At 41.8% G+C, this 27,834-nt stretch overlaps 2 protein-coding genes across 7 annotated transcripts in view; one reads left to right on the top strand and one right to left on the bottom strand.

Moving 5' to 3' along the window:
- The window catches only part of nemf (nuclear export mediator factor), a 132,777-nt gene extending 124,476 nt beyond the window's left edge, over positions 1–8,301 (bottom strand). For 2 of the 3 annotated variants that reach the window (XM_087989746.1, XM_043697353.2), the window contains exon 1: positions 8,208–8,301. In XM_087989746.1, the coding sequence (XP_087845872.1) occupies positions 8,208–8,263 (56 nt within the window). In that variant the 5' untranslated portion in view covers positions 8,264–8,301. Of the gene's footprint in view, positions 1–3,075; positions 3,141–8,207 lie in introns of those variants that run through there. The other variant, XM_087989747.1, reaches the window with a different exon arrangement.
- A 13,270-nt stretch (positions 8,302–21,571) lies between these two features.
- mok (MOK protein kinase) overlaps positions 21,572–27,834 on the top strand; it is a 131,622-nt gene continuing 125,359 nt past the window's right edge. For 3 of the 4 annotated variants that reach the window (XM_043697360.2, XM_087989759.1, XM_087989758.1), the window contains exon 1: positions 21,572–21,733. In XM_043697360.2, the coding sequence (XP_043553295.1) occupies positions 21,625–21,733 (109 nt within the window). In that variant the 5' untranslated portion in view covers positions 21,572–21,624. The remainder of the gene's footprint in view (positions 21,734–27,834) is intronic. The other variant, XM_087989761.1, reaches the window with a different exon arrangement.

A 27,834-nucleotide genomic window follows, 5' to 3' on the forward strand; every position in this document is an offset into this window, starting at 1 on the left:
ATTAAACTTATTGCATGTGCAAATATCTATGACAGTATTACCAAAAACTGCCGTTTTACAAACTGAGTCCCATTTTCACAAATCAATCATGCTGTTTTGCATGACCACCTGCTAAATGGGATAGATTCAAAACAAATCTAGTAACTAAAAAAAGTAAAGAAAAGGGAGGAATTCAATAAGGAGTACAGTTATTTTAAATCAATCTGTTATGACACACCTCTGGCAAACAGGGCTTGAGGTAGGGACACTTACACAGCACTACATTTCCTTTCCAATAAGGAGTATGAGAAAGGCTGCCAGGAGGCATATTCCTCACCCTGAGCAGGGTGAGGAATGGATGTTGCAGGTTCCAGGGTTTAGATCTTTCATTAAGAACAGGCAAGGCAGTAAAAGAGGGGGAGGTGTGGCCTTGTTAGTCAAGGATAGTATAACGGTGGCTGAAAGAACTTTTGACAAGGACTCATCTGCTGAAGTAGTGTGGGCTGAGGTTAGAAACAGGAGAGGAGAGGTCACACTGCTTGGAGATTTTTTATAGGCCTCTGCAGAGTTCCAGGGAAGTGGAAGAGAGGATTGGCAAAATTATTCCGTGTAGGAGTGAAAGGAACAGGGTGGTCATTATATTACCTCCCCAACATTGACTGAAAATGCTATAACTCTAGTATGTCGGAAAGATCAGTTTTTGTCCAATATGTACAGGAGGGTTTCCTGACACAGTAAGTTGAAGGGCTGACAAGAGGGGAGGCCACACTGGATCTGGTGCTTGGTAATGAACCAGGCCAGGTGTTTGATTTAGTTGTAGGTGAGCACTTAGGAGAGAGTGACCATAATTCAGTTACATTTAGTTTAGCGATGAAAAGGGATAGGTACATGCCACAGGTCAAGAGTTATCGATGGGGCAAGAATTAGGATGCATAGAATGGGGAAGCAAAATGCAGGGGATGCAGACAATGGAAAGGTGGAGCTGGTTTAAGGAACAGATATTGCGTGTCCTTGATGGGTATGTCGCTGTCAGGCAGCGAGGAAGTGATAAGGTAAGGGAAGCGTGGTTTACTACAGAAATTGCATCTCATGTTAAGCAGAAGGGGGAAGCTTATGTGTTGATGAGGCAAGATGGTTCAGATGAGGCGATGGAGAATTGCAAATCAGCTAGGAAGGATTTAAAGGGAGAGTTAAGAAGAGCAAAGAGAGGACACGAGCAGTCTTTAGCAAATAGAATAAAGGAGAACCCCAAAGCTTTCTATAGGTATGTGAGGAATAAAAGGAATACGAGGGTAAGAATAGGGCCAGTCAAAGACAGAAGTGGAAAGTTGAGTGTGGACCCTGTGCAGATTGCAGAGGTGCTAAACGATCATTTCTCATCAGTTTTCACTCGGGTAAAGGAGATTATTGTAGAAGAATGAGGTACGAGATATTAGACTAGAAAGGATTGAGGTTAGTTACAAACAGGTGTTATCAATTCTAAAAGGAGTGAAAGTAGACAAGTCCCCTGGGCCGGATAGGATTTAACTGAGGATTCTGTGGGAAGCGAGGGAGGAGGTAGCAGAACCTTTGGCGTTGATATTTGAGTCATCATTGTCTACAGGTTTAGTACCAGAGGACTGGAGGATTGCAAATGTTGTGTCTTTGTTCAAGAAGGGCAGTAGAGATGACCAGGTAATTATAGGCCAGTGAGCCTTACTTCTGTTGCAGGAAAGGTTTTGGAAAGGATTGTAAGATTTATAATCATCTAGAAAGCAACAATTTGATTTCAGATAGTCAACACGGTTTCGTCAAGGGCAGGCCGTGTCTCACAAACCTCACTGAGGTTTTGAGAAGGTGACCAAGTATGTAGATGAGGGTAGGGCATTTGATATGGTATACATGGACTTCAGTAAAGCCTTTGATAAGGTTCCACATGGTAGGCTGTTGACGAAAATGCAGAGGCATGGAATTGAGGGTGATTTAGAAGTTTGGATTAGAAACTGGCTTTCTGAAAGAAAGCAGCGAGTGGTGGTTGATGGAAAATATTCAACCTGGAGTCTGGTTACTAGTGGTGTGCCACAAGGATTTGTTTTGGGACCACTGCTATTTGTCATTTTTATAAATGACTCTGATGCATGCATAGCTGGATGGATTAGTAAATTTGCAGATGACACTAAAGTCGGTGGAGTGGTGGACAGTTTGGAAGAATGTTACAGGTTGCAGGGGGACTTGGATAAACTGCAGAACTGGGCTGAGAGGTGGCAAATGGAGTTCAATGCAGCTAAATGTGAGGTGATGCACTTTGGGAAGAATAACAGGAGGCAGAGTACTAGGTCAATGGAAAGATTCTTGGTAGTGTGGATGTGCAGAGGGATCTTGGAGTCCATCAACATAGATCCCTAAAAGTTGCCACCCAGGTTGATAATGCTGTTAAGAAGGCATAAGGTGGGTTAGGTTTCATTCATTGAGGGATTGAGTTCCGGAGCCACAATATCATGCTGCAACTACACAAAACGCTAGTGCGGCCACACTTGGAATATTGTGTACCGTTCTGGTCGCCATATTTTGGGAAGAATGTAGAAGCATTGGAAAATGTGGTCTGGAGGGAAGGTCTTATGAGGAATGGCTGAGAGACTTGGGTCTGTTCTCATTGGAAAGAAGGCAGCTAAGAGGGGATTTGATAGAGACATACAAGATGATCAGAGGATTAGATAAGGTAGACAGTGATAGCCTTTTTCCTAGGATGATGACATCAGCTTGTACGAGGGGGCATAACTACAAATTGAGGGGATTATACATTTAAGACAGATGTCAGAGGTAGGTTCTTTACTCAGAGAGTGGTAAGGGCGTGGAACACCCTACCTGCCAATGTAGTCAACTCAGCCACATTAGGGAGGTTTAAACAATCCTTGGATAACCACATGGATAATGATGGGATAGTGTAGGGATACAAGCTGAGAATAGTTCACAGGTCGGCGCAACATCAAGGGCCGAAGGGCCTGTTTTGCGCTGTATTGTTCTAAGGTGTCTATCAGAGGAAGCTAAAAAACAAGGACCATAGCATGCAAATAAGAGGAGCATGTTATTGAGCCAAGCAACCACAAATCAACTGACCAGATCAAGCATCACAGTTCTGCCACAAAGAAGTGGTTAATAATGTCTGATTGAATGACTAATTGGAGGGGCAGACTTCACAAGTATCCACTTCTTCAATGATGGGACAGCCCAGCAGATCTGTACAAAAGAAAAGGCTTAAGTCATTTCTCATCAACTTTAACAAGAAAAGATGGATTTCAATCTCCTACTGAGCTGCCCAGCATAACAGGTGCCAGTCTTCAGTCAGTTCAGGGTAGTTAAGGATATTAAAAATGCATTGGATGCAGCAAAAGCTCTGGGCAATAACAATGTCTATTGATGTAATCCAAAATACTGCCTTATCTATGACACTGACATCCACCCTGCAATGTGGAAAATCATCCAAGTCAGTCCAGACCACTAAAGCAAGACAAATCCAATCCAATCCAATCCAATCCAGTCCAATTACAATCTGCCCATTTTCAATCATGAACAAAGCGATGGAAGGTGACAATGTTTTTAACAACCAACACTTACTCAGCAATAATCTGTTCAACGCAAGCCGCGACATGATCACTCAGTTCCAGGCCTCGATACAACCTTGGTGTAACCAGAGTTTGGATTGGTTCAAAAGAGCTGATGGATTTTCATCAGACAGCAGGCGTGTGGGGCACTGATCTTTGCAAGGTCAAAAAGCTAGGGGATGGGTGAGCCGAGGGTTTTTGCATGAAGCACATTAATTTCATTGGTAATTTATTGCCATTCAATCAGTGTGATGACCTACGCTAAACAGATGTACATACCCCATCAGGATGGTCCGATAGCTCTCCACTTCTTTAAAAGGCCTGAACCACCCCCATTCTCCACTCCACATGAGCCCCAGACATGCCTGTCTCCTTGTGAGTTATGTGGAACATTCCTTATTCCAATCCTACTCAGGCTGTCCCACAACATTTTCATCAGTAATTGTTGACATAATTGATGCTGCCTCCCTATCTCATTTGGAATTGGAAAAACGTATCAATTTTGTTTCAAGTTTCTAACTTTCTCTCATCTTCACCTGGTTCATCACTGACTGTGTTTCCTTTTCTGGGAACAAGCTGGCCACTGATGTCTACTACAAATCCACTGCCTTGACTACACGTCCTCACACCTGATTCCTGCAAGGACTCCAATCCATTATTTTAGTTTCTCCATCACATCTGGCCTCAGACATGTCCACCTTTTTCATCAACTGAGGCTTCCTCACCACTGTGGCTGACAGGGTCCTAAGCTGTGTCCAACCCATGTCTCACATTTCTGGCCTCACTCCTTCCCTTCAACAACAGCAATAGGGCCCACTTTGACCTCAATTTCCACCTCACCAGTCTCCACATCCAAAGGAACGTAAGGGGTCATTTCTGCCACCTCCAACAGGATGTCACTACCAGACACTTTAATCCCCTCTTCTCCTTTGTCAACATTCCACGGCGTCTGTTCCCTTCCGGGCACTTTGGTCCATTCCGCCTTCGCTCCCAATACCTCCTCACACCTCTACAGCATGTTCCCATGCAGAAGATGCAACACTTGCCCATTTACTTTCTCTCTTCTCACTATCCAAGGTCCCAAACACACCTTCTAGTTTATCGTATTTGCTGTTCAGAATATGGTCTCCTCTGTAATGGGGAAGTGAAATGTAGAATTTCAAAAATCCAAAGAACTGTGGATGTTGAGATTTTCCAGCAATTTCTGTTTTTGTATAGATGAAATGCAGTAAAAACAACAAATGCTAAAGATCACAGCAAATCAGACAACATCCATGGAGAGGGAGCAAGCTGATGTTTTAAGTCTGGATGACCTTCCATCAGAGCTAAAAGTGAAGTGTGGAGGGGAAAGCATTTATGCAATATTTGAGGGGTGATGGCGAGCATAGCGGGTATAGGTTGCTGATGGAGAAAAGATGTTGATAGCTCAGTTTAAGTGATTGGAACAGGAGAATGGTAGAACAATGGTGTGAATCCAGTCAGACTTGAAAGGACACCAAGTGGAATGATAACAAGTTAAAAGAATGGGAAAAAATGAGAGTTGGTTCACAATATTGAGTTCAACACCTTTAAATTAAGTCTAGAAGGCTGTAAAGTGCCTAGTCTGAAGATGGTACGTTGGTCCTCCAGTTTGCAGTGTGATTCAGTGGAAGACTACGGCATGCAGAGAAGAGACATGTGGGCATTCAAGCAGGATGCAGTGTTAAATTGACCCACTACGGTAAAGTCAGGGTCCTGCTTATGCACAGACTGGAGGTGTTCCGCAAAGTGAACACGCAATCTAGAGAAACCAAATGCAAGTAGAGTAGGCCACATTGGGTGCGGCAAGATTGGAGGAGTATTGGTGAAATGCTGCTTCACCTGGAAAGACTGTTTATGCTCTTGGATGATGAGCAGGGAGGTGGTGAAGGAGCAGGTGTTACATCTTGTGTGGATGCATAGGAAGGTGCCATGGAGAGGAGGTGGTGGTGTTGGTGATCGTGGAATGGACTAGGGTGTCCTGGAGGGAACAATCCCTGTGAATTGCAGACAGGGGAGTGAAGGGAAGACATGTTTGGCGGTGTTGTCCTGGAGTTGTCTGACATGTCAGAGATTATCCGTTGAACGTGAAGGCTGATGGGATGAACAGTGAGGATAAGAGGTTCACTATTCTGAGTGATGGGAAGGGGCAAGGGCAGAGGCACAGGTGATAGGTCAATGCAGTTGATGGCCCTGTCAACCACAGTGGGTGGGAAATCCCGATTATGCAAGAAGACAGGCATGTCAGCAGTGCTGTTTTGGAAGGTGGCATCATCCAAACAGATACGACATAGACGAAGGAACTAGGAATCATTGCAGTTCATGGGGGTGTGAAGAGCTATAGTAAAGGTAGCTATGGGAATCAGTGGTTTTGCAGTGGACAGTTTATTCCCCGAAATGGAAACAGAGAGTTCAAGAAAAGAAGGTGAAATGCAGATTGGATGTCAGCTTTGCCAAACACCTACAAAAATGACTTCAAGCTTTCAGTTGCTTGCCACTTCAACACACCACAGAGTTCCCACACCAACATTTCTATCTCAGGCTTGCTACAGTACTCAAGTGAAGTTCATTGCAAGCTGGACCTCATCATCCACAAAGATACCAATATGGAGTTTCACAATTTCAGAACATGAACATCTTCCTCCAGGTTTGCTGGCCACCCCCAACAAAGTTGATCCTGATTTGTATGGTTTGCTCCCAGCACAGCCAACCCATTTTCAAATATTCACAGTGCCCAGTTAGCATTTTGCTCTCTTAGTTTATCATCAGCAATCCCTTTGTCTGCTTCTCTTTATTCTCTCTCTCAGCACGTCTCCATCAATTTGATTCACACTTTCCTCTCTCTCTTCCTTCTACCACCACTACACACCACACATTAAGTCATAAGCTAAATAACTATATTTCCCAACTGCTTTCAATTCTGACAAAAGGTCACAACATTCAGCATTAACTCTGTTTTTCTCTTCACAAATGCTGCTGAGTTTCTCCAGCACTTTCTGTTTTTATGGCATCATTCAGGCTTGAAAATGTGTTGCTGGAAAAGCGCAGCAGGTCAGGCAGCATCCAGGGAACAGGAGAATCGACGTTTTGGGCATAAGCCCTTCTTCAGGAACCATACAAATCAGGTTCAACTTTGTTGGAGGTGGCCAGCAAACCTGGAGGAACATGCTCATGTTCTGAAATTGTGAAACTCCTGAAGAAGGGCTTATGCCCAAAACGTCGATTCTCCCGTTCCCTGGATGCTGCCTGACCTGCTGCGCTTTTCCAGCAACACATTTTCAGCTCTGATCGCCAGCATCTGCAGACCTCACTTTCTCATCATTCAGTCTATGACTGATACGTACAAACATTCACATCCCCCACAAGGCAAGGGCATGTCCAGTATGAAAATCTTCCCTTGATATTGATCTTCATTCAAACAATATCTTGGTGCTACCCTCACTGAACCCCACACCAGGAGCCGGGGAATTAACAGTGACCATCAACTTAACTTGCTGAAAATGTGTTGCTGGAAAAGCGCAACAGGTCAGGCAGCATCCAGGGAACAGGAGAATCGACGTTTCGGGCATAAGCCCTTCTTATGCCCGAACGTCGATTCTCCTGTTCCCTGGATGCTGCCTGACTTGTTGCGCTTTTCCAGCAACACATTTTCAGCTCTGATCTCCAGCATCAGCAGACCTCACTTTCTCATCAACTTAACTTGACCAGCCATATAAATAGAATAGCTAGAAGAGCAAATCAGAGTCTCAGATTTCTGCAGCAAGTAACTCAATTCCTGAATTCCTAAAGCAGGAATATTCTCCATTTGCCTAGAAAACTGCAATTCCAACAACACTCAAAAAGTTCAATAAAATCCAGGATAGAACAGTCTGACTGAATGGCATTTATCCGCCATCTTAAACAGTTACTCCCTCAACCACGACCGCAGAGTCTGAGCAATGTATACTGTCTACCAAACATATTGCAGCAAGTCAACAAGCCTTCAAGATTGCCTTGTGAAGTTACCAATTAAAATAAGAGCAGCATATTTTTCGGAAACCACTACCTGCAAATGCTCCCCAGAACTAGTCTGGGAAGGTCGGTGCGGACGAGATGGACCGAAGGGTCCGTTCTGTGCTATATGACTCTGTATACTCAATAAGACCTATAAATATGTTGCCATTCCTTCACTGTTGCTCAATCAAAAACCTGGAATTCACCCAAAAGAGAAGTACACTGCATGCATTACAACCCTGTATAATATAATTATTACTATCATCTTAAAGGCAATTTGATGGCCAAAAAAATGTTGGTTTTGCTAGCTTTGTCAGCACCGTCCACAAGGGCAAATGTAAATAAAATCACTAAAACAAAACGTTACAAAATCGAACAGCGGTTAAGTAGGACAGGGCTAACTAGGAACCTTCTAAAACCCTACTTTCCACGAAGACACTTGGTTAGGTTTGGACTAAATCCCACCCCCGCTCTCCTGATGCCTTGCAACGTTAAAGGCGCTTTACAAATACAACTTGGTGTCACTGACAGTTTACTGCGTGGCCCAGAAACTCGAACATGTTTCCGAATCATATGGCGTGATTTTCAGCAAGTTAATAGTCAAGCTTATACGGAGTAAGGAAAACCTTCCAGTACCTCTGCAGTTCAGATACAATCGCTCGGATATCGATGGTGTTGAATCGCGACTTCATTTTCGCCGCCAGTTCAAGCCGAGGGTCCTGCCACCGTCTCCGCGCAAGAACCAACTCCATACGGTAAGAAACAAAGGCCAAACCTCCATACTGCGACCGCGCAAGTCAAAATATTATAGGACAACACCTGAAATATTGAACATATCTGCCAACACTGAAGCTTTTAAGTAATACTCTCCTGTTTTAACTTAGTGAACAGTACTGGTTACTGGGAAACAGCATTATGCCATTGAAGTTATGCTTATGTGGATTAAATTTGATTTCATTGATTTATTGTCACGTACTGAAGTGTAGTGAAAAGTTTTGTTTACGGAAAGTACAAGTAGATCATAATAAGCAAATATGTACAAATCAAAAAGACATACAAAGGCATACAAAGTTACATTGCACAGGGTCTGAGCTAGGTGAGATCAACATTAACAAGAGCAGTATTATTTGAGGCTAGAAAGTCCATTCATCAGTATTACTATTGGCCGAATAGAAGCTGTTCGTGAATGTGCTCATGCCTGTATTCAGGCTTCTGTATTTTCTACCTGACAGAAGTGGTTATAGGAGATCATTATGAGGATGCAATGGGTCTTTGATGATGTTGGCAGCCTTTCCACAGTAACAAGCTGTATAAATGGAGTCCATGGATGGAAGGTTAGCTTCTGTGACAGTCTGGGCTATGCACACCATTTTAGATTAGATTAGATTACTTTAGATTATCTTAGATTAGATTAGATTACTTTAAATTACTCTGTAGTTTCTTATGGTCCTGGGTAAAGCTGTTGCCATACCAGGCTGTTATGCACTTGGACATTAAGCTTTCAATGGTGCATCTGTAGAAGTTGGTGAGGGTCCGTATTGACATGCCAAATATCCTGAGCCGCCAGAGGAAGAAAAGGTGTTGTTGTACCTTCTTGACTATCGCTCCAACGCGGTTGGTTATCGTCATTCTGAGGAACTTGATGGTCTCCACCCTCCCAACCTCAGTTTCATTGATGTAGATGGGGCTAGAGGTTACTCTCAATTCATGGTGATCAGTGATTCTTGGGATTTAAAATGTATGGTCAGGATCGTAATGAAGCACAAGCTTATTCATAGCATTTTACACTGTAGATTATTTGCATAAATTCCATTTGTAAACTACTGGATTTTCTTTCCATCATTTTTTAAAGCAATTATGTAGAAAATTGTAATAGTGTGTGCAATATCTGATCCTCTGCAGTACCTGTAAAGAACTATTCTCAACTGGTATCAAAAGACAGAGATATACTGTGTTTTCTTCATACCTTGCCCAAAACTCCAAACCTTGGAGTACTCAAGGTTCTCTTCTTGATGCATGTTATCCTGCGGAAACATTTATCCAAAGAAAAAGGATCTCTCCAGTTGGCCACTGCCATCCAAATAAGACAATTCATAACCACCTTGTCAGACATTTGAACCAGAATTATTTAAGCCATGCTTGTGCTCAAATATGTATCAATTGAACTTAAGGAAAACAGATAATGTTTCAGCTCCCACCAAAACTCCATAGTATTGCCTATGCCCCATTCATTCTTCAGCTTTTTGACATGCAGTTGAGTGAAAATACCAGTCATAACTTTGTTTAAAGGGCCAAATGGACTTTCAAAGCTAAACCAAGCACAGCACAACTTTGTGTTCAAAGAGAAAGGTTTATATCTATATGACATTCTCTATGACCACCAGACATTATAAAGCATTTTGCAGCCAATGAAGTACTTTCTGAAGTCTGTTGTAATGTAGGAAATATGGTAACTAATTTCTGTTCAGCAAACTCCTGCAAATATGATGATGAACAGAGGAGCAGATTGGAAGGCAGATTTTGGAAAGGTGACTTTTGACATGGGTGACTTTTGAATTCCCTAATATTGACTGGAACCTCCTTAGTTCAAATACTTTGTCAGGTGTGTCCAGGAAGGATTCCTGACTCAATATGTAGATAGGCTGACTAGAAGGGAGGCCATATTGGATTTGGTGTTTGGCAACGAACCAGACCAGGTGTCAGATTTCTCAGTGGGAGAGCATTTCAGTGATCACAACTTCCTGACTTTGCTATAGTCACATACAGGGATAGGAGCAGATGATATGGGAAATTATTTAATTGGGGGAGTGGGAATTACAATGCTATTAGGCAGGAACTGTCTAAATTGGGAACACATTCTCAGGAAAATGCATGATAGAAATGTGGAGGTTGTTTAGGGAGGACTGTCTGATAGAGCTGGAGAGGTTTGTCCCACTGAGGCAAGGAGGTCCAAAGTTAAAAATCACACAACACCAGGTTCTCATCCAACAGATATATTTGGAAGCACTAGGTTTCAGAGTGCTGCTCCTTCATCATGTGGCTTTTAACTTTGTACACCCCAGTCCAAATCCGGCACCTCCAAATCATGAGGCAAGGAAGGGGTGGTAGGGTGAAGGAAGCTTAGGTGACAAGGGATGTAGAACATCTAGTCAAAAGGAAGAAGGAAGCTTACTTAAGGTTGATGAGGCAAGGATCAGACAAGGCTCTAGAGGGTTACAAGGTAGTCAGGAAGGAACTGAAGAATGGACTTAGGAGAGCCAGATGGGAGCATTAAAACGCTTTAGCGGGTAGGATTAAGGAAAATCCTAAGGCATTCTCTGCTGATGTGGGGAACAAGAAGATGGCCAATGTGAGGGTAGAGCCAATCAGGGTAGTGGAGGGAATATGTACCTGGAGTCGGAAGAGATGGGGAGGTCCTTAATGAATAATTTGCTTCAATATTCACTACTGAGAGGGACTTTGTTGTTTATGAAGACCGCATAAAATAGGCTGATATGCTCGAACAAGTTGATGTTAAAAAAAGAGGATGTGCTCAAAATGTTGAAAAACTTGAGGATAGATAAGTCTCCTGGGCAAGACGGGATATACCCAAGGTTACTATGGAAATGAGGGAAGAGATTATCAGCAATGATCTTTGCGTCCTCACTGAGTAGTGCCAGATGATTGGAGGTTAGCAAATGTTATTCCCTTGTTCAAGAAAGGGAATAGGGATAATCCTGGGAATTACAGACCAGTCAGTCTCATGTCTGTGGTGGGCAAATTATTAGAAAGGATTTTGAGAGACTGGATATATGATTACTCAGAAAACCATAGTTTGATTCGAGATAGCCAGCATGGCTTTTCAAGGAGCAGGTCATACCTCACAAGCCTTATTGAGTTCTTTGAGAATGTGAAGAAACAAGTTGATGAAGATCAAGCAGTGGATGTGGTATACGTGGATTTTAGCAAGGCAATGGATAAGGCTCCCCATGATAGGCTCATTCAAAAAGTAAGGAGGCAAGGGATACAGGGAAATTTGGCTGTCTGGATACAGAATTGGCTGGCCCATAGCGGACAGAGGGTGGTAGTAAAAGAAAAGTATTCAGCCTGAAGCTCGGTGATCAGTGGTGTTCTGCAGGGATCTAATCTGGGACCTCTGCTTGATGTGATTTTTATAAATAACTTGGATGAAGAAGTGGAAGGGTGTATTAGCAAGTTTGCCAATGACATGAAGGTTGGTGGACTAATGGATAGTGCAGAGGGCTATTGGAGGCAACAACGGGATATTGACAAGATGCAGAACTGGGCTGATAAGTGGCAGATGGAGTTCAACCTGGAAAAGTGTGAAGTGATTCATTTTGAAAGGTCAAATATGAATACAGAATACAGGGATAAAGGCAAGATTCTTGGCAGTGTGGAGAAACAGAGGGATCTTGGGGTCCATGTCTATAGATCCCTCAAAGTTGCCACCCAAGTTGGTAAGAAGGCATGTGGTGCTTTGGCTTTCATTAGTAGGGGGACTGAGTTTAAAAGCTGTGAAGTTATGCTGCAGCTTTATAGAGCACTGGTTCAACAACACTTGGAATATAGTGTTCAGTTCTGGACACCTTATTATAACGAAGGATGACGAAGCTTTACAGAGGTTGCAGAGGAGATTTACCAGGATGCTGCCTGGACTGGAGGGCATGTCTTAGGTTGAGAGAGCTAAGGCTTTTCTCATTGGAGCAAAGGAGGCTGAGAGATGACTTGATAGAGGTGTACAAAATGATGAGAGGCATAGATAGGATGAATAGTCAGAGACTTTTTCCCAGGGCAGAAATGGCTATCACAAGGGGGCATAAGTTTAAGGTGACTGGAGGAAGGTTTGGGGAGATGTCAGAGGTCGGTTCTTTACACAAAGAGTGGTAGGTGCGTGAAATGGACTGCCAGAGGTGGTAGTAAAGTCAGATACATTAGAACTCTTGGATAGGCACATGGATGATAGTAAAAGAAGGGTATGTACGTTAGTTTAATCTTTAGAGTAGGATAAAAAGTCAGCACAACATCAAGGGATGAAAGGCCTGAACTATGCTGTACTGTTCTTTGTTCTAAATACTTTGAAATCTTCTTTCAGGTACCTGAATTCACAGGATTTGTTGAGCTGCATTGTTGTAGTCCCTTTTCCATCACTAAGTTATTTATGACTTTTAGCTTTAATGTTGAACACAAACCATTCATAAGTTACGTACAATTTAGGTGAAAGCATGTCTTCAATGTTTCAAAATCTCCACAGTGAATTTATTTTCTTGAGATCTATTTAGGGTGGAATACACTTTGCAATAATCTCTCCTCAACTGCGATAGAAGTGATGTCATTCATAGTTGCTCTGACTTGTTGATTACATCTGCTGCAATTTCATAATTTTGCCTTAATAAGTGGAAAAGCAACTGCCTGTTCCACAACATATCACCTTACATTTTGACCAGTGCCAGGATAGGAAAATTTGCAGTCATTATGTCTTACTAATACTTTCATGTTGATTGACTTCTGTGTTTGAACTTGCATATTATCATGGTTAGACTTTCATCATGTTACTGACAAGCAAGTGATCTGTATTAGAATTTGACTATCATAAGTGCAAATGTAAAGAGCGCTGGATGGATTGCATCTTATGATGATTATCAGGTCATGTTAGTGCCAGTGGCCTGTTGCTCACATGGTGCCATGACAATTTGTGCAAATGTCTTCTAATTTATAGAATTCCTACAGTGTGGAAGCAGGCCATTCAGTCCATCAAGTCCACACCAACTGTCCAAAGAGCATCCCACCCAGACCTAACACCCTACCCTATCCCTGTAGCCCTATATTTCCCAAGGCTAAACCACCTACCCTGCACATCCCTCAACGCAAGGAGGAACCTAGCGTGGCCAGTTCACCTAACCTGCTTAACTTTGGATGATGGGAGGAAACCCATGCAGACACGGGGAAAATGTGCAAACTGCACACAGACAGTTGCTCAAGGGTGGAATTGAACGTGGGTCCCTGATGTTGTGGGGCTAACCACTGAGCCACCAGGTTGCCCTTAAGAATGAACAGGCAGCTATAAAAGAAGATAAAATAAAATAAACCAAAAGATTTAAATATAAATATATTTGGAAGATTTTAAAACACATAGTAAAACTACAACTCCATCTATCCCACTTTATTGTGTTCAAACACCAAAGAGAATTTGCTTTTCTATCACATCTATCAGTTTAACTTAACTTTTTCTTTCAGTTTCCAATCTTGAGAGTTTGACAGACTCATCCTTAAAAGCAGCTGAAAATGTGTTGCTGGAAAAGCGCAGCAGGTCAGGCAGCATCCAGGGAACAGGAGAATCGACGTTTCGGGCATAAGCCCTTCCTCAGGCTTATGCCCGAAACGTCGATTCTCCTGTTCCCTGGATGCTGCCTGACCTGCTGCGCTTTTCCAGCAACACATTTTCAGCTCTGATCTCCAGCATCTGCAGACCTCACTTTCTCCTCATCCTTAAAAGCACACAAGCTGAGCCTAGACTTTCTCAGTTTCAAATAATCCTTTCGGGGTTCTAACCAACAGTTCTTGTTGGGCTCAACAAAAATCATTATACTGGGGTAACCTATTTTCTAAATTAACACCTTTCTTTAGGAGAAACTTTTTAAATATTAAACTTAAAACAGGATTTCTGCAAACTGGAAAAAAGCTTTCCAAATAACGAGGTCTTCTCCAAGCAAAAGAATCCTGATTTTTCTAAACTAATGCTCCCACTGTTGTTCTGCCCACTCAAAATTCTCCCAATGCAAACAAAATCCCATTAGTATCCCAGAAACTGCTTCCCTCATATTGGTTTTAGAAAACGCATTATACCAAAAATAATGACAAGCTAATTATTAAACTCCTTAATACATTCACACCAAAACCCACATGACACAAGTTCAAAATCCAACTGTCAATGTTCTGTAAATGGTTTCAAAATGTACACAAGGCCTGTATGTGCACTTCTATTATACTGCAGAGCTTGGATAACCTGTACCAACCGAGAAACAGGGCTCAATAATTTCCATTAACAAAATGTACAATAGACTCTCAATATCACACTAAGAGACAAAGTCACCAAAAATACAATAATTTCTAGGGTAAGTATGCCAAGCTTAGTGAGGCTAATCAAAAGGATAAGGTTTCTCTGGTTTGGACATGTACGCAGGGTGGACGACTATATTCCTATAGTCACTAAGAAAGAAAGTAGCGATGGAAGGGTGCTGATCCCTGCTGTTTTTTTTTTAAGATTACATTACAGCGTGGAAACAGGCCCTTCGGCCCAACAAGTCCACACCCATACCCCTACATTTACCCCTTACCTAACACTACGGGCAATGTACCTTGGCCAATTCACCTGACCTGCACATCTTTGGACTGTGGGAGGAAACCCTTGTAATATATATGTGATTTGGAAGAGAATGTAGGTGACCTGATAAAGTAAGTTTATAGATGACCTCAGGAATGGGGGAGCTACAGATAGTGAGAAGGATTGCCAGAGGATACTTTAAAATATATAACATTCATCAGCAACTGCTGCAATTTATTGACAGGAGCAGTTCACCAGGAAGACTTCAACAATGCCTCTCTCACTTCCACTATGGACCAGACTGTATACCCAGAATGCCAGGCACTTACTCACTTATCAAAGCAAATCACCTACAGAGGTTTTGAGTCTCCAGTGTGCTCTCATGAGGCAGAGGAAGTGCTACAAGGACATTCCGAGAGGCTTGCCCGTAATCGCTGCACGTAACAGTAAACAACTAAAGCGACATGGCCTCTGTTGAAAACAAGAACCTGCCAGAAGCAGAGACAGAACCTGAAAAAAAGGAAATCTCAAGGCAGTAACTTGTCTGTGGACTGCCAGTTTTATTTGCATTAGGAGCTGTAGATCAGCAGTCACCTGGTCTGCAGATTGTGAAGGAGCAAAAATGGCCTTTAGTACAGTGATATGTTCTTCTTGTTAGATGTGGAAGTTTAAAGAGTGTTTCAGGGTTACTGCGGATTATATCTGCTATAAATGCTGTTGGGTGCGAATCTTATCAGATCAAATGGATCGGTTGGAGAAACAGTTAGAAGCAATGAGGAATTTGCAACAGCAACAGTATGTGATGGAAGGGGGGGAAGTCTCAGATACAGTCACATAGATGGGTTAACTCCAGGAAAGGTAAGACAGGTAGGTACCTAATGCAGGAGTCTTTTGTAGATATACCCATTTCAAACAGGTATGCTGTTTTGGAAAATGTAAGGGGTGATGGATTCTCAGGGGAACGTAGCACGAACAGTCAAGTTTCTGGTATGGAGACTGGCTCTAATGCAACGAGGGGTATGTCGGCTTCCAAGAGATCAATTGTGTTAGGGGATTCTGTAGTCCGAGGTACAGAAAGACGTTTCTGTGGCCAGCAGCGAAAAAGCAGAATGGTGTGTTGCTTCCCCGGTGCCAGGATCAAGGATGTCTCAGAGAGGGCGCAGAATGTTCTCACAGGGGAGAGTGGCCAGCAAGAGGTCATTGTCCACATTGGAACCAACGACATAGGATGGGAAAAGGTTGAGATTCTGAAGGGAGATTAAAAAGAATTAGGCAGAAATTTAAAAAGGAGGTCCTCGAGAGTAGTAATATCTGGATTACTCCCAGTGCTACGAGCTAGTGAGGGCAGGAATAGTAGGATAGAGCAGATGAATGCATGGCTGAGGAGCTGGTGTATGGGAGAAGGATTCACATTTTTGGATCATTGGAATCTCTTTTGGGGTAGAAGTGACGGATTGCACCTAAATTGGAAGGGGACTAATATACTGGCAGGGAAATTTGCTAGAACTGCTCGGGAGGATTTAAACTAGTAAGGAAAGAGATCAATCTGAGACTGGTACAGTTGAGAACAGAAGTGAGTCAAACAATCAGGGCAAGTAGGGAGAAGGTAGGACTAATAAATTAAACTTCAAAGCAAGGGGCCTAACAGGGAAGGCAGGTGAACTCAGGGCATGGTTAGGAACATGGGACTGGAATATCATAGCAATTACAGAAACATGGCTCAGGGATGGGCAGGACTGGCAGCTTAATGTTCCAGGATACAAATACTACAGGAAGGATAGAAAGGGAGGCAAGATAGGAGGGGGAGTGGCATTTTTGATAAGGGATAGCATTACACCTGTGCTGAGGGAGTATATTCCCAGAAATACCTCCAGGGAAGTTATTTGGATGGAACTGAGAAATAAGAAAGGGATGATTACCTTATTGGGAATGTATTTTGGAACCCCTAATAGTCAGAGGGAAATTGAGAAACAAACTTATAAGGAGATCTCAGCGATCTGTAAGAATAATAGGGTGGTTATGGTAGGGGATTTTAACTTTACAAACGTAGACTGGGACTGCCGGAGTGTTAAAGATTTAGATGGAGAGGAATTTGTTCAGTGCGTACAAGACAATTTTCTGATTCAGTATGTGGATGTACTCCTAGAGAAAGTGAAAAACTTGACCTACTCTTCGGAAATAAGGCAGGGCAGGTGACTGAGGTGTCAGTGGGGGAGCACTTTGGGGCCAGTGACCATAATTCTATTAGATTTAAAATAGTGATGGAAAAGGATAGATCAGATCTAAAAGTTGAAGTTCTAAATCGGAGAAAGGCCAATTTTGACTGTATTAGGCAAGAACTTTCGAAAGCTGACTGGGGGCAGATTTTCACAGGTAAAGGCACGGCTGGAAAATGGGAAGCCTTCAGAAATGAGATAATGAGAATCGAGAGAAAGTATATTCCTGTCAGGGTGAAAGGAAAGGCTGGTAGGTATAGGGAATGCTGGATGACTAAAGAAATTGAGGGTTTGGTTAAGAAAAAGAAGGAAGCATATGTCAGGTATAGACAGGGTAGATCGAGTGAATCCTTAGAAGAGTATAAAGGCAGTAGGAGTATACTTAAAAGGGAAATCAGGAGGGCCAAAAGAGGACATGAGATAGCTTTGGCAAATAGAATTAAGGAGAATCCAAAGGGTTTTTACAAATACATTAAGGACAAAAGGGTAATGAGGGAGAGAATAGGGCCCCTCAAAGATCAGTAAGGCGGCCTTTGTGTGGAGCTGCAGAAAATGGGGGAGATACTAAATGAGTATTTTGCATCAGTATTTACTGTGGAAAAGGATATGGAAGATATAGCCTGTAGGGAAATAGATGGTGACATCTTGCAAAATGTCCAGATTGCAGAGGAGGAAGTGCTGGATGTCTTGAAACGGTTAAAGGTGGATAAATCCCCAGGACCTGATCAGGTGTACCCGAGAACTCTGTGGGAAGCCAGAGAACTGATAGCTGGGCCTCTTGCTGAGATATTTGTATCATCGATAGTCACAGGTGAGGTGCCGGAAGACTGGAGATTAGCAAACGTAGTGCCACTGTTTAAGAAGAGTGGTAAGGACAAGTCAGGGAACTATAGACTGGTGAGCCTGACCTCAGTGGTGAGCGAGTTGTTGGAGGGAATCCTGAGGGACAGGATGTACATGTATTTGGAAAGGCAAGAACTGATTAGGGATAGTCAACATGGCTTTGTACATGGGAAATCATGTCTCACAAACTTGATTGAGTTTTTTGAAGAAGTAACAAAGAGGATTGATGATGGCAGAGCGGTAGATGTGATCTATATGGACTTCAGTAAGGCGGTCGAGAAGGTTCCTCATGGGAGACTGATTCGCAAGGTTAGATCTCATGGAATACAGGGAGAACTAGCCATTTGGATACAGAACTGGCTCAAAGGTAGAAAACAGAGGGTGGTGGTGGAGGGTCGTTTTTCAGACTGGAGGCCTGTGACCAGTGGAGTGCCACAAGGATGAGTTCAGCAACCATCAGAATTAATGGCACGGGATTGTCACTAGGGGAGCTAACGCTGGAATGTGAGAGATCTGTTGGGATTCCTCTTGTGACCTCTTTGTTTAATATTTCGATAAATAATTAACAGCCAGGAATCTCAAAACACAATGGCTGACTGTGCAGATGGTACAAAGTATATGGTAGATTTTACAATTGATTGGCAATAAATTGAAGATATCATAGTGGTGCTCCGTGGCAGTGTGTAAAGGGATATTACTGTGCAGAACTGAGCTGAAATAGTAAGCTAATGAAGTCATTTTTGAAATCATTCATGCAGCTGCATTTAGAGTACTGGATGTAATTCTGGTCACCAGGATCCATAACATCTATCAAAAGCAAAATGCTATAAATGCCAGAAATCTGAAATGAAATCGGGGAATGCTGGAGAAATTCATATGTCTGGAAATATCTTTCAAGAGAGAAACATTTTTGAGTCCAGGACAACTCCTATTCAGAACCAAGGAGGAATGAAAGTTAACTCTGTTCCTTTCCATACACGTGGCCAGACCTGCTGAGTTTTACCAGCAATAATGACTGGAATAATTTTTAACACAATGAAGAGTAACTTGAATAATTGAAGGCTTGGAGGGATGGAATACAAGGGGCAGTTTTATAAATTGGGCAGGTTTCCCACTGGAAAGGCAAAAGTTGGGAAATGATGTTGATATTTTAGGTTCTAGAATCAAAAAATCCCCACAGTTGTGGAAGCTGGCTAATTGGCCCATCAAGTCTACAGTGACTGAGGCATATGGATAGGATGAATAGTCAAGGTTTTAACTGCAGGATAGGGGAGTCCAAAACTAGAGGGCATAGATTAACGGTGAGAGGGGAAAGATTTAAAAGCGATTTAGGGGCAACCTTTTCAAGCAGAGTGTGATGTGTGTATGGAATAAGCTATCAGAGGAGTTGGTGGAACCTGGTACAGTTGTAACATTTAAAAGACATCTTGATGGTTACATGACTAGGAAGGATTTAGAACTATATGGGCCAAATGTTGGCAAATGGGACTAGATTAATTTAGGATATCTGGTCAGCATGGACGATTTGGACCCATGAGTCTGTTTCTGTGCTGTACATCTCTGAATCTATGACTATGATTCTACATAGATAGGCTTGGACAAAGAAATGGCAGATGGAATTTATCTGGACAAATGCAAGGTGATGCATTTTGGAAGATTTAATGCTGGAGAGAATTGTACAGTAAATGGCAGAATTCTTTAAATAGATGCAACATACAGAGGAATCTAGGCATACAGGTCCACAGTTCCCTGAAAGTGGCAATACAAGTTGATGAGATGGTCAAGAAGGCATATGGCATGCTTGCCTTCATCAGTCAGGGCATAAACTTTAAATATTTGCAAGTCATGTGGCAGCTGTTAGCTAGTCCACATTTTGGAATATTGTGTACAGTTCTGGTTGCCATGCTACCAGAAGGATCTGGAGCCTTTGGAGAGGGTACATAAAAGGTTTACTAGGATGTCGCCTGGTTTGGAGAGTATAAGAGATATTGGTTTGTTTTCACCTGAATGTTGAAAGGATGAAAGGTGACTTGACAATAGTTCACAAAATTATGAGGGACTTGATAGAATGGATAGTCAGGGCCTTTTTCCAAGGGTTGACACATCACTCACTTGGGGACGTAGGTTGAACGTAAAAGGGGGTAAGTTTAAAGGAGATCTGCGAGGTAATTTTTGTTTTACACAGAGGGTGATAAGGTCTTGAACGCACTGCCAGAAAAGGTGATGGAGGCAGATACAATACTTTGAGGCATCCTGACAGATATATAAATAGGCAGGAATTAAAGGGATACAGATCATTTAGAGGCAAAAGATTGTTAGTTTAGAAAGACATCATGTATCAGCATAGTCTTGGTGGGCCAAAGGGCCTGTTCCTATGTTGTATTTAGCTTTATTCTTTATATTCTCAAGGATATATGGGAAGATGGCTAACGTGTTTCATCTGTGGTACTTGTAGCAGACCTTGCTTTTCCAGAATCAGTTTGTTCACTGATCAAAAGTAATACAGAAAACTACCTCAACTGAACTTATCAAAGTTCTGAGGCAATGTCTTAAACCTAAGTGGGACATTGGCAGTGAGGTCCCATCTTGTAAAGCTAACACCAAGCAGTGGAATCCATCAATTATTTGAGGTGATTCTCAACTCCTATCATCCTTCTTACCACAACATATTTTATGCACAGATAAATGGATGTGCTGTGAACTTGTTTTTGTGCCTACTGAATTTGGGACCAGTATTCAGGGCACAAAGTCTACATAGCAGCTAAATCCCTTTTATATTTAGCTGAATGTAAATTTCAAATGGAGTCTGCTAATCATGGTCCTAAAAATCAAATTCCTGCAACTCCATGTACTGACTTGATATTTGTGCTTGTTGTGCCCTTTTGTCCAGAGCTCTGTCTATTGATATTTGCTTGTGCACATTTGTCTCGTTCTCCTGACCCCAATCTGTATTATTGCCTATACCTCCCTCGAGAGACAGACATTGAACCAAATTGCAGTTTTCTGTCAGCTTCTGCAAACAAAATATAGGGTACAGTCAATTCTCTATAGGGTAAGTGGACAATGTAAATAGCAAACGGCATCGAACTGAACCTTTGAATTATGTACGTGAACCGGACAGAAAGTCGAAACTGAAAAAGTGTTCTCTTTGGGATTGTTTTCAGATTTCTTAGAACGGAGAACTTAAGTAACTTAAACAATAAATTCCTTTCAAGGAATATTTTAAATCAATTTGTAATGACATGGTTATTAGCAGATACTCTGTGAAATCTTTTTGAAATCCTCTAAAAGTTGCTTCGTATTCTATCTGTTTTGGCAAAAAGCCATGTGTAAAACTAGCAATTAATAGTTTTGGATCAAATTACCCCGATCAATGTTCCTGGAGTTCAGGAGACGCAATGGAAATATAAATCTTTAAATATTAAAACGTCATTTCAATTATTATGCATTCCTTTAACTTGAAGTTTCAAATTTGGAACCGAAGAGTTTCATTTTGTCGGGGGCGGGGGAGGACGTAGGGGTGGTGCGGTGCGCGGGGACTGTTGAAATCCAAAATCGCCTGGAAACCGGAGTAAACAAACTCATGCAGGATCGGCGGACATTTCTCCTTTTTTTAGGACTTGCATGTAACTGATTTCCGTCAAGGTGGAGAACTACGACAATCTTATTCGACATGACAAGTATGATAGACTTATTGAATGACGGAACTGTTAGAGAGAAACCTTGTTACAACCAAAAGGTGCTGGTTCATTTCACATTCAGCAAGTTACTCAGAGCTAAAGGTGAGTTGATATTTTACTGAATATTGAGAAAACAAAAGTAACTGTAAATTATTAAAGACGATAATTCGGTCTCTATTGTCGTTCTTAACAAAAAATCATAACATTTTCTTAATGAGGAGGGACAAGAGACTGGAGGTACAAAGCGTTTTATTTTGTCCAGTACATAAAAAAAATCATGCACATGAAAAAAAATTATAAAAATGGCATTCATTTCAAATGGACTGGAGTACAGAGGGGAAGAAATTATGTTTCATTTGCACAGAACCTTGATAGGTCTCCAGAGCATTCAGTGTTGAGCACCAAACATTGAGAAGCACATGTAGCAAAAAACTATGGATGCTGGAAATCTGAATTAAAAGCAGACAGCTGGAAATACTCAGCATGTTTGGCAGTGGACAGAGTTAACGTTTTGAGTGCAATATGACGACTAGTATACAAACGCTGCCAAACATGCTAAGTATTTTCAACACATTCTGTTTTTATTAAGATGTAGAGGTGCCTTTGTTGGACTGGAGTGAATAAAGTCATAAGTCAGATGACACCAGGTCATAGTCCAACAGGTTAATTTGAAATCACAAGCTTTTGGAGTAGTGCCCCTTCATCAGGTGAAGTCCTGACAAAGGAGCAAAGCTTGTGATTTCAAATAAACCTTTTTTTTATTTAAGGTAGGGACACAGAGGCCTTGGACCTCTTCATTGCAGATTTACAAGAATATAAAATGTTAAAATATTAGGAAATATTCCATTACTTTTATTTCCTTTAAATTTAGCAGGAAAGAGCGTCTAGTCAAATGTTTACAATGATAGGAGATTTTATAAAATAGGTAAAGGAACATGATTTTCTTGCTGGGAAAATGGAGAACAATGAGATAATATTATGCTCGATGATTTCATAGTTGACTTCAGAGTTCAGATTTCACTTTCAAACAAAGGATCATGTAAACCTGGGCATTGTCAAGACTGAAGTCAGTGTTTTGTTAAGTAAAGCCAGATTAATGATGCTGAGGTAGAGTTCAGCCATGACTTAACTCAATTGTAGAACACATCTGAAGGGATAAATGTTATATTCATACCTATGATTTGTTTAGAATTATAACATTTAGAACTTGTAGCACAAGAGGAGGCTATTTGACATGTTGTGTCCATGCCAGCTCTGCTAGTCCTATTCCCTATCCTTTTTCAATAAGCTAGTAATTTTTTTGCTCGGGTTCTTTTCCAACTCTTCCTTTGAAAACCATGATTGAATTTGCCTCCTCCACATTCCTGATCCGAAGTAGTCACTGTGTTAAGAAAAAAATCTTCCTTATGTTACTGTTTCTTCTTTTGCAATTCACTTTACATCCATGTCCTCTGGTCGTTGGCCCACCTGCCAACAGTTTCTCTCTTTCAGCTCTGTCTAGAGCCTGCAGAGAGTCTAAATACCATCATCAAACCTCCTCTGAACCTTCTATAAGAAGCCTTCCCAACTTATACTCATAACTGAAATCTCATTCTTAGATTCTTTCTTGTAAACCTTTGCTGCAGCTCCCTATAGCTTTCAAACCTTTCCTAAAGTATGATGCCCAGAATTTGTCACAAAACCTTTTTTTCTCATAAAGGTTCATCATAACTCCTTTACTTTTCTACTCTATTTCTCTATTTATAAAACTCAGGATCCTTTTTTTTCCACCACTTTCTCAGCCTGCTCTAAACCTGAAATCTTTCTGGTCCTGCACACCCCTTTGAATTGTACTATTTGTTTTGCCTTGTTTAATTCTTGCTAACAATTTGCATCACTTTACATTTCTCTCCATATCTTTGCCCATTCCACCAGCCTGCCCATGTTTTCTTTAAAGGCAGAAGTGGGAGATTAGAGTCAAGATTAGAGTGGTGTTGGAAAAGCACAGCAGGTCAGGCAGCATCCGATGAAGGGCTTTTGCCCAAAACGTCCATCTTTCTGGTCCTCGGATGCTGCCTGACTTGCTGTGCTTTTGTGGCACCACTCTAATCTTGGCTCATGTTTTCTTTAAAGTTTATCACAATCCTCCTCACATTTTTCAATGTTTCCAAGTTTTTGTGTTAGCTGGTTTAATAAACATCCATTCACATTACTCACATTTCTGTCATTGACTCAACCAACTTCATAACCATGCTGCCACTTTCTCTATTGGCTGATGAGCTTCAGCTTTGCTGGTAAGCCAACAACTGAACGTTAGAAAATTTCCATTGTAAGTAAGACTACGTGTACAGTATCAACCACCTTGCTGTCATCAACCTCCTGTTATGTCACCAAAATACTCAAAACAAGTCAGTTAAACATGATTTGCCTTTAATCAGTTTGTACTGACATTCCTTAATTAAATCCACACTTGTCCAAGATGAGAGAGGGAATCAGCACCAATAATGTCATCAATGTACTGAAGAAAGAGTTTTGGGAGAGACCCTAATAGGACTGGAACAAGGTATATTCTATGTACCCCACAGAGACGGGCATGACTGGGAGCATGCGTGTGCCTGTAGCCACACCATTGACATGAAGAAAGCCTGGGAAGTTAATGGATAAGTTGCCTACTCCTGCTCCCAGTTCTTGCACTGTTATGTTCTTAGAAATGTGTTGAGTGTTTCCATACTCCATGCTACCAAATCTTTGTTTCACACGCCCTGTTTGTTGTTACTGCCAAGACTTTCATCTCACTGAGGTTCTCAACGTTTGCTTGTTCTCCACCAGTTCAGGACTCCTTTTATTACAAACTGTTTTTTCTGAGAGAAACAGAGAGTTATCTTTGAAAAGGACTGCGCAGATGTGTGGGGCATAATCATGTAGTTTGCAGATATATGCAAGCAAGAAGAGGAGGTAATGTGGAAGAAACTACATGGGCACTTGAGAAATGAAAAAGCAATGTTTAGTAGTTGCTACCAGGTGAAAAAACAAAGTGCAACAGGCACAAACAACAAAAACAACAAACAATATGAGTGTTTCATTAAAATAGGAGCATTAGTACATTTGAGAAGAAAGCTTGAAACAGGGGAGGATGGTACTCACCTTGTTAGGGATAATGACTGGAATTGGTTTGGGCAGGTGTCACACAGAAACATTGAGCTCAAAGAGAGTGTGTTTGCTGTCAATTTAACTACAGGGGGCGTACTCACCACATTTGCAGATACATTGCTTGGTAAGTCATTGCAAGCCACTAAAAATTTTGAAATAAAAAGTTATAGAATACCAAACATATTTAGTTTCAAAATCAGTATTGCTAAAGACATTGAGGCAACCAATCAATCTGAATCTCTACTCTTTAAAATGTTTAGATGGGTAGACTGTGTAGGAATTACAAAGTTTAGCTGCAAGAGCTGGGATGTGTGATTTTGAACATATTTGGTTAATAAGGGAGTTAGCAGAAGAAGGAAAGGAGCTACTCCTTTGTTCTTTCTAAGTTTTTTTCACCCTATAGGCATTGGTTCGTGTGTGTGTGTGTGTGTGTGTGTAGGTGCCAGGAGGTGGGGTTGGTGCAGAAGGCTAGCTATCTGCATAATACAGGATTTGGTGGTAAGATTATTCCAATATATACAAAAGAAAAATAAAACAAAGCTGAAATAAGTAATACATTAAAACAGATTAAGGATGGCTGGGTAGGTGATGCATTCCATTTGCAGAATGTGGGAGCTCTGTGAAGCCACTGTGATCCAGGGCAAATGCATCTACAATATGAGCTGCAGTTCCACTATCTTCAGCTCTACAATCACTGTGAAACATTAGGGAGGGGAAATATCATCTGGATTCTTTATTCCAAGATGCGATCACATCCCTTAGGATAAGGTAATTTGATTAGGTTACCAGTCAAGAAAAGGAGAACATGTTGCAAGGCGGGCAGATAAAGGAACTGTCATGGAAAAGAGCATGAGATGAATTTTAAAGATTTTATAATTTTGCTCTTCTGTCCAGAACAAAGGTGATTTTTATTTTTCTTTTCCCTTTCGAAATGTATTCCACCACATCATCTGTTTGTCAACACTAATTTGAAAATGACCCACAACAAACTCTCTCTTTGAGTTTAAAAAAAAGATGGCTTATTCATGCAATCAAATATATTTGATTTGACATTACTTTCACTGCCTTGTGAGGAAGAGAGAGTTTCAGAGAGTCACCGCCCTCTGTGATGAAAAATACTCTCATCTCTATCTTCAATAGGCAACTCCTTTATTTTAGTTATTCCATCCCTCCTATTTCCTGATTTTTTTCCTGCTTCTGGAATGTTACTTCTTTATCCAGGGGACGGTTAATACAACATATTTACTTGATTCATCTCCTAATAATGAAAAAAATAAGTTCCAAAAACTCACTTTCCATAGGTGCTCTTTATCTTCTAAGGTAGTCCCAAAGGACTGAAGATGACTTTCTTCAACTCCAGAACTGTAGGTCCTAAAATGATTAAACAATCTAATGCTGGATCTGAATATCCTAGCATAAGTGTTTAATAGGGTGAGTAAATAGGGTTCTCAAACTTTTACATGTTCCTTCTGCTGTTTTCACATGGGTCTCCAGCTGTTGGAGATGCTGAGAAATGGTTGGAACCTTCACAGATGCTTCTTTTCCAGATTGTGCTGTCTTGGGCAAGATATTCCCATGAATTGTTGGGGAAGCTACAGTTTTTCAAGGATGCACTAAAGATATCCTTGAAGCATTTCCTTTGTCCTCTTGTAACAAATTGCTATTAGAAACTTCTCGGACAGCTCGTTTTACAGGACCAATGTTCACTTTGTTAACGTTTTTTTGTAAATATCTGAAGAAACTCTAACAGTCTTTTTATTTTTAGCTAAGTTGGATTCACAGAGCTATACAGCACAGAAACAGACTCTTCGGTCCAACTCATCTGCACCAACCAGACATCCCAATCTGACCTAGTCCCATTTGCCAGCATTTGGCCCATATCCCACTAAACAATCCAGATGCCTTTTACATGTTGCACTTGTACCTGCCTCCACCACTTCCTCTGGCAACGTGTTCCAAACTTACACCACCCTCTGCATGAAAAAGTGACCATTGAGGTCCTTTTTAAATCTTTGCCCTCTCACCTTAAAACTATGCTCTCTAATTTAGTACTCCCACACTCTAGAAAAAATACTTTGGCTGTGTACCCTATCCATCCTCCTCATGATTTATAAACCTCTGTAAAGTAATAACAGGATAAAAACAATGACTGCAGATGCTGGAAACCAGAGTTTAGATTAGAGTGGTGCTGGAAAAGCACAGCAGTTCAGGCAGCATCTGAGGAGCAGTAAAATCGACGTTTCGGGCAAAAGCCCTTCATCAGGAATACAGGCAGAGTGTCTGAAGGGTGGAGAGATAAATGAGAGGAGGGTGGGGGTGGGGAGAAAGTAGCAAAGAGTACAATAGGTGTGGGGGAGGGGATGAAGGTGATAGGTCAGGGAGGAGGATGGAGTGTATGTGTAAAGGAAGATAGGCAGGTAAGACAAGTCATGGGGACAGTGCTGAGCTGGAAGTTTGGAGCTGGGGTGAGGTGGGGGAAGGGGAAATAAGGAAATTGGTGATGTCCACATTGATGCCCTGGGGTTGAAGTGTTCTGAGGCAGAAGATGAGGCGTTCTTCCTCCAGGCATCGGGTGTTGAGGGAGCGGCGGTGAAGGAGGCCCAGGACCTCATGTCCTCGGCTGAGTGGGAGGGGAAGTTGAAGTGTTGGGCCACAGGGAGGTGTGGTTGATTGGTGCGGGTGTCTCGGAGATGTTCCCTAAAGCATTCTGCTAGGAGGCGTCCAGTCTCCCCAATGTAGAGGAGACCGCATCGGGAGCAACGGATACAATAAATGATATTGGTGGATGTGCAGGTAAAACTTTGATGGATGTGGAAAGCTCCTTTGGGACCGTAGATGGAGGTGAGGGAGGAGGTGTGGGCTCAGGTTTTGCAATTCCTGCGGTGGCAGGGGAAGGTGCCAGGACGGGAGGGTGGATTGTTGGGGGGCGTGGACCTGATCAGGTAGTCACAGAGGGAACGGTCTTTGCGGAAGGCAGAAAGTGGTGGGGAGGGAAATATATCTCTGGTGGTGGGGTCCGTTTGAAGGTGGCAGAAATATCGGTGGATGATTTGGTTTATGTGAAGGTTGGTAGG

This window comes from Chiloscyllium plagiosum, unplaced genomic scaffold (assembly GCF_037043375.1).
Source record: "Chiloscyllium plagiosum isolate Xiang-an unplaced genomic scaffold, Cpla_swu_hap1 HiC_scaffold_8, whole genome shotgun sequence".
Lineage (NCBI taxonomy): Eukaryota > Metazoa > Chordata > Chondrichthyes > Orectolobiformes > Hemiscylliidae > Chiloscyllium > Chiloscyllium plagiosum.